Source organism: Musa acuminata, unplaced genomic scaffold (assembly GCF_036884655.1).
Source record: "Musa acuminata AAA Group cultivar baxijiao unplaced genomic scaffold, Cavendish_Baxijiao_AAA HiC_scaffold_1110, whole genome shotgun sequence".
Taxonomy (NCBI): Eukaryota; Viridiplantae; Streptophyta; class Magnoliopsida; order Zingiberales; family Musaceae; genus Musa; species Musa acuminata.
Genome location: NW_027021323.1, coordinates 92,441 through 104,156, shown reverse-complemented (window position 1 = coordinate 104,156; position 11,716 = coordinate 92,441). Strand labels below are relative to the sequence as shown.

Below are 11,716 nucleotides of genomic sequence, written 5' to 3'. Positions count from 1 at the left end.
AATCTTATAGTTTATATATTAAAAGTAATACATCTTCTTATTCGAATCTTTTAATTAGTAAATAATAAAAAAAGTCTAAAAGTAAGATATATTTATAAAGTTATGGATAGAAAAAATGAAATGATTCAAAAATATCTACCGCAAGAAAATGAAAGAAGTTTACAGTAAAAAAATAAAAAAATATAAAAATATAAGAATATATTTATATTCATTAATGAAAGATAAAATTATCATTTTTATTGTTCATTATATACAGTAGAATATTTTTATTGAGTTGGATGCAGAAGTTTCATTTACCTCATCTCGGGATGCAAATGAGTTATATAAGCACTTCTTAATCACGGGACAATATCCCGCGGCAATGAGTTCTCGAGAAGCCGCGGCTTGTTCTGTTAGTCAAAAGAACAAACACATAGCGGTCAAATAGAGTGCCACCATTGCTTCATTCCCATCCCGAGATGCCGAAGCGCGCTTCTCTCTTCTCCCTTCTCGGCCGACGCGACCTATCCTCCCTCCTCTTCCCTCACCCTCCCTGCCCTAGCCGCCCTTTTGCTCCCCACGGTTGGTTCTCGATCCCCGCAGCCGTCTTGCCCGGCGTACGCGGCCAGTTCCGGTGTGCTTCCAGCGGCCGCGACGCCGCCTCCGCCCGGGATCGGAGTTCGCGTAACATCCTCGTGTACCTCCTCGGAATGGTCGCCGCGATGGTCGGCGCCTCCTACGCCGCCGTCCCCCTCTACCGCCGCTTCTGCCAGGCCACCGGTTACGGAGGCACCGTGCAGCGCCGCGACGTGATCTTCTTTCCCTCTTGTCCGTTGTCTTCTTCTTTGGTAGTCGGTCGATACTTTCATTTTATTTGATGAAGAAATTGATCGAAATCATTTCTTTTTTGCTTAAGAATCTTAAAATGCTTTCGGAAATAATCAACCGTTGATGGCTTGTGACGACGATTATGTCTGTGTAGAGTGTCGAGGAGAAGATCGCCCGCCATGCGCAAGAAGGAACCAAGGCTTCGAGGTAACGATTTCTCAACCTACATGTATTTATGACATATGGTAATATCGACGGGAATTATATATATGTGATCCACCCTAAGAATTTGCAAGCATTGTGTTGCATGATTATTTATTTATGTTTTTCTTGGTGTGGATTTTATCTTTTCGTCATGATTGTTTTGATGCAATTGGTAAGTATGAATCTTGTCGTCGGTGATCTGAGGAGAGTGCCTGCTGTGTGCCCAGTGCTGGGGCAGATACTGTTGTACTCCATTAATCCTACTAGTTACTCTTGTTATGTTGCCTTTCCTGCGTCTCCCCACTGTAACTTCCATCTCCATCCTGTTTATTGTCCAATGCTGTTTTATCTTTATCTTAGACCTGAGTTCTTTGGCCATACTCTCATTGATGTGGCAGTTTGTGGCAACTTCATCATTTATTTACTTCAACTTGCTTCTTAGGAAAAACCCATTTAAAGCTTTTCTTAGATCTTTAATGATGGGATATTTCCGCTATTATCATGTGCTATTGTCCCTTCTTTTTTCTTTTGGGGAAAGATGATATCTTCCAGAAGAGATTAGAGAGAAAAGATGGAGGATGTGGTAAAGAGAAATCGAGAAGTAAACAGAGAGAAGAGATCTTCAAAATTGTCATGTCTTAAGAGTCTTACAGTACCTTTAATTGTAAGCTCTCTTTTTTGCTTTTTCAACCATAAATCAACTGAGATTATTTCCTAATAAGTTAGGATTTAAATCCATGTGCATTCCTACGATTAGGATTAGGATCTTCTTCTCCTACTAGAACTACAAAATTCTCAATCATGAGGGTAATAAACTAACATAGCTAATATGATACGTTGCAATATAAACTGACAGAGATTTTGAGACACCTGATACATCAGTATAGCTGTTTATCACATGAAGTTAAAGAATTTGAAATGAGTTTGTGTACAGTGAAAGTGCATGATAAAGTTTGGTGAAGGTCTTATATCAAACAATGGTCCCATTCATATGATGTTTAAGAGAAATAAGAAGGAATTTGTTTTGAAGGTTAACCTGTTTAAAATTTCTGGGATAGTTGGGTTTGGCATTTAATTTAAGACACTTAACAAGAATGTTACTCTATTCCTAACCAAGGATTACGTTAATGAGTTTGTGTACAGTGAAAGTGCACAATAAAGTTTGGTGAAGATCTAATATCTAACAATGGTCGCATTCATATGATGTTTAAGAGAAATAAGAAGGAATTTGTTTTGAAGGTTAACCTATTTAAAATATCTGAATGTTGGGCTTGGCATTTAATTCAAGAAACTTAACAAGAATGTTACTCTATTCCTAACCAAGGATTACCTTAATCCGTGATTATTATCTTCAATTGGTCTTTCTACGTGAAGCGGGAGAGATTTAATCAAAGATAGAAGACTAAATATGGTTGATATGATCAGGTGAATATGGTGGTGGTTGTCCTTTATGACGAAGATTGTTACTCACATGCTATAGCTGGAATGTTCCAGAGGAATAATGTCATAGCACGTCGTGTCCCTACTTTGCAAGTTGTAATGTCATCTTAGCATGGCTTGATTATAGAATAGATCAGCTTCAATCAATTATAATTTTATACTTGATTACTCCATCAAAACTCACAAAATGTTCTTTAGCGCATTTAGTGTACTGCAGTTTAAGACTGGAATATAATTGAATTACGCTCTGACCTTTGCTTTCGACAGGGAGCTTGTTGTTCAATTCAATGCTGATGTTGCTGATGGGATGCCATGGAAATTTACCCCTACACAAAGAGAGGTTACCTTTTGTTATTAACTCTAGTAATGGATAAGTTTATCTAATTGTTTTTAGTTCACATAGGTCAGGGTTAAGCCAGGAGAAAGTGCCCTTGCATTTTATACTGCTGAAAATCATAGCTCAACTCCCATAACTGGTGTTTCTACATACAATGTTACCCCAATGAAGGTATGAATTCTCAAGTTGTGCATGTTTCTCAACCCATTTTCGAATGTCACAGTTTATCGATATAACTTACCTCATGAGTTTGGAAAATAGTTCACATAATTTCTATGATGATAGAAACTTGTGCTGGCTTGGTGTTGATAACTTTTAATTCTGTGCCTTGCAGGCCCGTTTGTTGTCTACAATTCCTTACTAATATAATTATGAAGTTCATCGAACAAAAAAATTAGACATAATTGCACTCTATATACTGCCTGGAAAGAGTAAAGCTCTAACAGGAGATATTAAGTTCCCTTTTAAGAGCTACATTGATCTCCAAGGCATGGATAAGCAGAATTGTAAATAGACAGAGACCACATGTGCTAAGAGGAAAGACTAATTAATTGATAACTTCTGATGAATTATAGCAGGCTCTTTGATATTAACAGATCGATTATTTTGTCAAAATTTCTCCATAGTGTTATTAGCTTAAACAATAATCTACAAGACACCCTTTCACCTATTATTTTGAGAAAACAGTAAACAATTGGTTTGGATTGGGATATTTACGTAATGTGGACGGCATTTGTTGCAAGAAATGCCATGCTTGTGCACATTAGGCTTTTTTTTTTTTTGGTATCAGGGATAATAATTTTGTCATTATACTGTAGAAGACAGATACAGCTCCCTTCATGTTCATCCTGAGAAGAAAAATGGTAGCTTACTGTTATACCAGCCATGATGATCTAAGAGTTAGATATACAGAAAGATGTATCAAATTAGCAAAACCCGCCTGCTTTGGCCGATCATTATGTATTTTCACTGTCAAGAAGTTATACTCAAAAGGTTGGACAGGTCATAATATTATTGGGATATTTTTCCGCAGGCTGCAGTTTACTTTAACAAGATTCAGTGTTTTTGTTTTGAAGAGCAGCGACTTCTTCCAGGAGAACAAATTGACATGCCGGTAATGAGTGAACACTGATACTACTGGACATGCTAATTATTATCTTTTAATTTCTGATTACGAAACTTTGGACTTGGGAGTCGTCTGCAGGTTTTCTTCTACGTTGACCCAGAGTTTGAGGCTGATCCTAAGATGGATGGTGTCAACAACCTGATCCTTTCATACACCTTCTTTAAAGTTAATGAGCGTTAGCAAAGCATCACAAGCTTCATTTCTTTACCACTTAGTCTGTGAAGTCTCCAGTGACAGATAACTGTTCTTGTATTTTCCATATATTGTTTTGTCTTATATACTGGAATGATATCAAAATGCTATGTAGAATACGAAATTGTCACTGAAATGAAATAATAATTCATTGATCCTCACCCTCTAGAGGATTTTAATTGGCTCCCATTCAAATTTGAGTTTCAAAATGGATGTATGTGCTTGGGGAAACCTATTCTTGTATCACCAGAAGAGATTATGTTAGAATTTTAAGTTATTGCGCTCGAGTATAATTGGTTTCTCAGAACCGGAAAAGATTTCAAGGTTTGCAACTTGTGAAATCTCACCCAAAGTATTGAATCTCTCAAAAGACAAAAAAAAGTGAAAAGATGCTTGTATATTAAGATGAATGGTACTGACTGATGTACTCCAAATTTGAAGCCCTATAATGTATTGAAAATTAGGAACAAGATGGATATTGTCATCAATAATCAATTACGATGACCATCTAGTTAGTTGGTTCCATGCTTTTCTACAAATTTGTCTTCTTTTTGTAAATTGGCTTGAAGTATAATAAGCTCATAATCTCACATTATCTACCACTTATTAATGTAACTATTTGTATCCATATCGATGATGATAATTAGTGTTGAACAAAACAATCAATTTTTTAAAACCATGACAGTGTCACAAGTTTTTTTTTTCTTATTCTTTTTTTACATTGCGTAATTGAATTAACATCCACAAAATGGAATTATTAAAGAGTAATTATATCTTTTTTAATATATCTATTGAATTTGTGGAATTCTAATTTGTGGACAAGAATAGAGTTTATACTAATTTAGCCGTTCCTCTTTTTAAAGAAGGACCGTTATAATGTTCGATAACATACCCGTTATTAACAAGCAAGATAACAGCTTCATTTAAACCGCCACAATGGGCGTTATAATCAATATGTCGGACTTTATTTATGAAAACGCTCAGACTATAAAGCCCTAAAGAAACCCAAATAGGTCAGTCCGTCGCATCACATTCCACTGTTTCCCTCTCATTTCGATTTGGAATTTGGTAGGGAGAAGAGACGAGTGGGAGAGAGATGAGGGAGGAGGCGGTAGAGACGCTGCGAGGGGTGGTGCGCGACTGCGTGAGCAAGCACCTCTACTCGTCGGCCATATTCTTCGCCGACAAGGTGGTGGCAGCCACCGGTGACCCCGCCGACATCTACATGCAGGCTCAGGCCCTCTTCCTTGGCCGCCAGTACCGCCGCGCCCTCCACCTCCTTAATTCCTCCCAGATCGTTCTCCGTGACCTCCGCTTTCGTTACCTCGCCGCCAAATGCCTGGTACAACCTCCATAACGTCATTGCCCTTAAGCGATCGTCATATATTTTCTGAGACATTTTGTCGAACGACTTTAGTTTCAGAGGGCTTATTCGTTTTTGCTTGGACTTTTATATTGCGTGTAGATTTATTTGATCTCGTGGCACAATGGTGTCAGCTGGCAACTTTCTTGGTAAATGTTTGTCATTACCTTTTCCAGTTGTGGCTGACCGTGTAAGCGCATGATCGATTATTGGAGGAATGTAAGCTTGTTATTACCATGTTCGTATCCGATGATGTGGCATTTATGTAATCAGGTTTTCTTATAGAAGGATGTGCAAGGTCCAGTGAGTGCTGGAATTTAGCAAGTTAAATAGTATGTGTCGACCATTTTAGGATGTTAAATAGTATGCGCTAAATATATCTCATGCCACATCTGGAACCTAGATTTTTTAGAAGGAATGCACTAGGTCTTGTGAATGCTAGAATTTAGATTGTTCAAAATATGGATTAAAGTATATAATGTGCCACATTGGATGTTTCTTTTAAACATACACAAGGTGAAAATTGAGAATACAAATTATTCTCCATTTTCCTTTTTTAAATCCTGGGATTCCACGGGGAGCATGATAATCTTTTTCCTTTCTACCTATTTATCCTTATACCTCTTGGTCTTATAAATCATATTCAGAATAAATTAGTTACTGAAAGACTACAAAGTATTATGTATCTTCTAGACATTTGTAAGGACAGTTGTCCATTGTCAATGGTGATATTGGATAGCTATAAAATCACATGCAGAAATTAGTGTTACTGAGATCATGATACGGTTTATTGAAACCTGTTGAATTGGTTGGTATAACCCAAAGAAATATTAGGAAATCATCAGTGTGGTTGACATTCCACGATATTTTCACCCTGGTGCATAGTAGAAAGTATGTGATTAGTATCTCAGTAAATTGCAGACTGTGATGGCAATGAGAATGTGGAAATGGTTATGTGGGGTATTTATAAGATAGAAAAGAAATATTTGTGTTTGTTAACAACCAGGGATCACTTCAATCGAGAGTGAAATGAAAACCGTGCTATAAAAATGTGGCATGGACTTATCCAAAGAAGACTTATTAATGGAATGAATGGTCAAGGTAAGTTTATAAAGTTTGTAGGGGAAAGAAGTAGAAGAAAACCTAATACAATTTATCAGCAACAATTAAAAGATATTTGATGCCTCTTAGTTTGATTAACAACATTGTTGTTAAAAGAGCTCAATCGTGAAAAATGATCCATGTAGCTTGGCTCCACATATATGGAAAGATCCATATAACATGAAATATTTGGTTTCCAACAGCCACATCCGTGCAATTAATGGTTAATATGATCTATGTTGAGACCATAATTCATATAATGACTTTAAGATATCCTTTTAGAATATTCTGCAGGCTAATTTGTTGCCAAGTTAATATGTTTGATTATGTTCATGACCAAATTGTGACATGCAAAAACTTGTCTATGGTTTACTAGTTACTTGTTTCCCTGTTTTATCAGAATTCTTCTTCCCTGTAGTATCTTAATTGTATATAATTTAATTGAGTCTGCTATTTTGTACTGATTGATGCATTTGAGTGCATTTTTTTACCAATTGATGCATTTAATGCTTGTTTCATGCTTAATTCTATTCTTTGCTTTCAATTTATTTTCACTTAGGAAGAGCTAAAAGAATGGCATCAATGTCTGGCAATGCTTGGTGATGCTAAAGTTGATGAGCATGGAAATGTTCTCTCACAAAATGATGGGACTGCAATGTACTTGGATAAGGATACTGAAGATCATGAAATTAATGTAACATATCTGATGAACTGTGACTTTCCTTTCTTGTAACTAGCTTTCTTCATGATGCCTAATTTAAGTATTCTTTTCTGTCACCAGATTACTTCAGCAATTTGTTTTTTACGTGGCAAAGCATATGAGGCTTTGGAAAATCGTGCTCAAGCCAGACAATGGTGAACTTTTATTGTTTTAATTATAGTTTGCAACTCTTGATATTGTTTTATGTATATGGCTGTTGGGTTTTCCAAGTTACTGATGTTTGAATTAAATGATGTAAAGAATGAAAGAACAGAAAAGGAGTATTCAAAGAGTAAAATTATCTCGTAATGACACTTCATTTAGCCTGATATAGGGCAATAAGGACATTGAGCTGGAAATGTTTGATTTAAGTCATATGTTGATCAATTTTTCCAAAATCAAAATTTCTAAAATAAAGAAGTCAGTATTTTTGATACAATATTTTGGTGTCATATCTTATTAATACAAAAGGTCATGCATAGACCTTTAAGAATTAGAGTAAGGTCTTTCAAGAATGGAGGAACTATGACTAAAATTTTGTTAATTTACCAACCTATATGTGCTTATAATGGCACTCTAATTTTTATCTCTCTCTTTGTGAAGTTAAGAGAACTCTTAGACATGTGGGAACCCAAGGACCAATTTTCAAGGCATCATGCTTGCACTGTATGCCAATCGACAATTGGAATAACACATGCTGTCCTAAGAACCTGGTTATGTTGCCAGGTTTCTCAACTCAACGGTTTAGGCCATTACCTGGGTGAGATGAGTGAAGTGGAACAGGTTATTATCTCTTCAAGATGAGTGAAGCTGGAAACAAGAATTCATGTATGCATACTTCAACAAGATATCTTTCAAATATGTATTTATCATTCTATATTTCTAATTCCTACTTCAGTTAACTCTTTTGTGGTGTTTCTTTATCTTGTCATTTACTAAACAATCTCCCTGTGCATTTCAATGGTTAGTTTTTCTACATTATTTGCTCATATACAAGATAAACATTGTGTGAATCACTTTAGAAGTTTTATTTGATTTACTTTTAAGTAACTGCTTGCAATTTTTGACCTGCCTTTGCATTTACTAGTTCTATCATGTGTTTTAGTTGTGGTTACCTCTTATTATTGTGACATTGCAAGTTATTCATATGCTTAACCTTTTCTTTGGTTAATGTGTTTAAGGTATAAAGCAGCTGTTAAAGCAGATGCATTATGTTATGAGGTAAGATAAATCTTTGCTTCTGATCCAAAAAATGTGTAACTAATACCTAGGTTTGAGATTGTTTTATTTGTATATAACAAGGATAAAAACTCAAGGCACACCACAGAAATTTAAAACAATTTAAAGTATTTCTTGAGTGGTTCCCTGATTCAATGTGAGGAACCACTGCTGATGGCTCGTTAGTTGAAATTAACCTGAAACATGCATTTAGAATGACAAATGTAGGCTGGTGTTCTTTACTTGCTTTGACTACCAAATAGGTGATCACAATTCTCACCTTCAAATTTTTTGTTTACATTATCTCATACTTTAAAATTCATTTCCCAAGTTAGGGCATATCACTTTCTCTTACGAGACACATGGAACAATTTTCAGCCTTAAAAGTTCTAGTTATACTTCAATCTGAGTAAATATTACAAATCATTGAGACTCTTGACCTGATGAAAGAGGACCAGTTGCTCCTTCCATTCCTTTGAATCGGGGTCTGACAAGGATGTCATCCCAAGCCAACTTGGATAACATCATAAAACATCAGATAGTTCAACCAATAGTCAGTTCTTACCATTAGAAAAATGGCATGCCTTTATTGAGAAGTCTGATAAGAAAAATTTTTAGCTCATCATTTTTTCTGACAGTTACTTTCAGGTAGTGTGGAAGTGCATTGACATAGCAGTTAGATTGCATAAGGTACTTTTTGTATTTAGGAAGATTTCTATAGTTGTATTACAAAGTAATTATACGAGGAAATTAGCATTAATTTAAAGTGAAAGAGTCTTCCTTCTAAGAATCTAGGCTCTTGGAAGTTCACAATTTAAGAACCATCATGAAGGCAAGTATTTGACAATCTGTTATAGATTTGCACCAGCCAATAAAGAAGGGAAAAACTAATATATCAGGCAAAATTGGAGAAATTGAACATTTTGTAGGCTGATTGATAGGCTGAATACAGATTTTTTTAAGTGGTTAATGTTATTGCTTCATCCTTCATAAATCAAATTACTATCATGGTTCCTCTATCATTCTTTACCAAAAGCATGCTGTACTAATTTCTAAATTACTTGTTAGTTAAGAGGTTAAAAATTCAGAGATGCTTCCAAAAAATAATGCTTCCAGACACCATTACTCATTGATTTTTCATGTAGAATATGAACTTGAATTTCCTGATAATATTTCATAATCTTGACAATTTCTTTTGATTCTCAACCTAGTCATTTCCATCACCATTTCTTCATGTAACCTCATATTGCTACTTCTCTTTTCTTAATAAAATGGCTGAATAAATGTTTCTTGGTTAATTTAGGTTGGTACTTAGTGTTTGTGATTGTTATGCACTGCAAGATCAGCAAGCTCATGCTTTTATGCAAATGACAAGAATTAAATGTTACAAATAATGAATGCATGTTTTTGTTAACTACCAGGAAAAGACTTTATGTAGGGTACCTTTGAATTCTTTGCAATGATAACATCCTGGTTTTGGTCTGTGGAGAATGTTATAATGTATAATTAATTTTCCCAATGACTTGATGAATTGATTGCAAATCTCATGCAGTTTTGGTAGAACATACCAATGAACCATTTTTATTGAATACGATATCATGGACATAAACTAAAATTTCAATGAATCGTTATATGTTTTGGATTCTAGACTTCTTAATTCTGCTTAACATGTGAGATCTGTGGCATTATTGTTTCGACAAATAAATCTTTGCCACCAAATGGTGTACTTTGAAATTTTGATTTAGAGTTTTCTATATTGTTACTGTGGATTGTATATGCTACATCATTAAAGAAAGCTGTCTTGTTTATTTTGTCTTATACTGCATATTTTGCCATGTGCTATCAGGCTTTGGAATGTCTGGTTGACAATTACATGCTCACGTGTGAGGAGGGTAAGGTTACAAAATTGACAGATACAAGTTACTTGAAGCTTTTGGTTAACAAATCATATGAGCACTGATATCATTATTGTGAACCAACTCTAAAATTAATTCTTAAAAAAAATATGTGTATAATTAGTGTTGCTTGCTGGTTGCTTTGTTTCTATCTGAATAAGAGAATGGACTTATGCACAACGTTTAAGATAATTTTACTTGGAATCTTGGATGTGCATGATCCCAGAGTATTTGGTATGGACTATTTATGTACCTAAAACCCAGCTGGGTTTTTAATTGGATATTAGTTATACATAAATTTTCATGAATCTTCCTAAGTGTTTCTTAATTATTTTTTTGTGCATATGTGACTTAGAATGCCACCATAGTGAATCAAATATACCAAAATTTGATGACATAGGTTATAAGCACATCAATGCTCAGAGGTGATTTAAATTTCTTCCACTATTCATTTTTCAGTAAACTTTAATTTCATTAAAAGGATAACAGATTGTAGTGTGATACCAAATTATTTGGGTCTAACGTTTGGCTTAATGCTGCTATTTGAACTTTTGTTATTACTATATTAAAGGAGCATATGGTTTTAATAAAATTACATTATAGTATCATGTATGAAACACATCTAGAGTGCAAAATTGAGTTCACAACATTTGTGTCCTTGTACTTTCTTGAACTTTTTTGAATGTTCCAAGGCATGCTTCACATCATTCTTGAATTATTCTAAAGGTTCTTCTGTTTGTGAACACATTGACAAACAGTTATAGGAGTCTATCTGGTGAAAATTTGTTTTTGGATGATATTTGTTATGGAGACTTGACAACCTAAAAGTATGTTACTTTTTCTATCTGATAGTACCTTTGGTAAAAGATAACCTGTTGGATCATACGGTCTGTAAAATCTTCTGACAACACTAGAATTTTGCTAATTCTTTTATGACAAATTTAAAGAAGGGGCATATGCACAAATAAAAAGCCTTCTTAAATTTTTGTTTTCTATTCTTAGTGAACTGGTGTTCCAATATATATATCTTCTATCTGACCATCAGAAATTGTTCTGATTGATGTTTGTTTAGATATTTTCATTTGATGTAGATTTTTCAAATCTCAATTTTTCCTGAAAATTAGAAGTTTGAAACTTCGACACATTTCAGAATCAAGTCTATTATCATCTTTGCAATTTGGAAAAGATGATAAGTGGTTGTCATCATTCTACTCATGTCTTGTAAAGAAGGTAATGTCGTAAGCACTGTATTAATATCTGGCATCAGAAAATATATGATTTTGACTGTTTCTTTTGATTTTGTAGCACGTCAAAGAACATGTTGTAGAAGCCA

At 34.8% G+C, this 11,716-nt stretch overlaps 2 protein-coding genes across 3 annotated transcripts in view; both read left to right on the top strand.

Annotated features, from left to right (window-relative positions):
• Positions 1–361: 361 nt before the first annotated feature.
• LOC135666592 (cytochrome c oxidase assembly protein COX11, mitochondrial-like) lies at positions 362–4,293 on the top strand. 2 transcript variants are annotated; one of them, XM_065178183.1, is made up of 6 exons: positions 362–788; positions 962–1,014; positions 2,719–2,791; positions 2,855–2,959; positions 3,822–3,902; positions 3,993–4,293. In XM_065178183.1, the coding sequence occupies exons 1-6, from the start codon at positions 459–461 to the stop codon at positions 4,092–4,094; spliced, it is 744 nt and encodes a 247-aa protein (XP_065034255.1). In that variant the 5' UTR covers positions 362–458; the 3' UTR covers positions 4,095–4,293. The 2 variants fall into 2 exon arrangements, with proteins under 2 accessions (XP_065034255.1, XP_065034254.1); XM_065178182.1 differs by having other exon boundaries at positions 362–827.
• An 827-nt stretch (positions 4,294–5,120) lies between these two features.
• Positions 5,121–11,716, top strand: part of LOC135666596 (anaphase-promoting complex subunit 6-like) — a 13,113-nt gene continuing 6,517 nt past the window's right edge. Inside the window, exons 1-7 of the mRNA XM_065178188.1 lie at positions 5,121–5,448; positions 7,130–7,264; positions 7,352–7,425; positions 8,452–8,491; positions 10,335–10,380; positions 11,534–11,613; positions 11,689–11,712. Coding sequence (XP_065034260.1) covers positions 5,203–5,448; positions 7,130–7,264; positions 7,352–7,425; positions 8,452–8,491; positions 10,335–10,380; positions 11,534–11,613; positions 11,689–11,712 — 645 coding nt within the window. The 5' untranslated portion in view covers positions 5,121–5,202. The remainder of the gene's footprint in view (positions 5,449–7,129; positions 7,265–7,351; positions 7,426–8,451; positions 8,492–10,334; positions 10,381–11,533; positions 11,614–11,688; positions 11,713–11,716) is intronic.

Bases quoted from the DNA above. Each gene is read 5' to 3' on its own strand.
- LOC135666592 (XM_065178182.1), top strand. From the start codon at position 459: ATGCCGAAGCGCGCTTCTCTCTTCTCCCTTCTCGGCCGACGCGACCTA. The intron at 828-961 runs GTAGTCGGTCGA...ATGTCTGTGTAG, and splicing joins GTCCGTTGTCTTCTTCTTTG to AGTGTCGAGGAGAAGATCGC. The intron at 2,960-3,821 runs GTATGAATTCTC...ATTTTTCCGCAG, and splicing joins ACAATGTTACCCCAATGAAG to GCTGCAGTTTACTTTAACAA.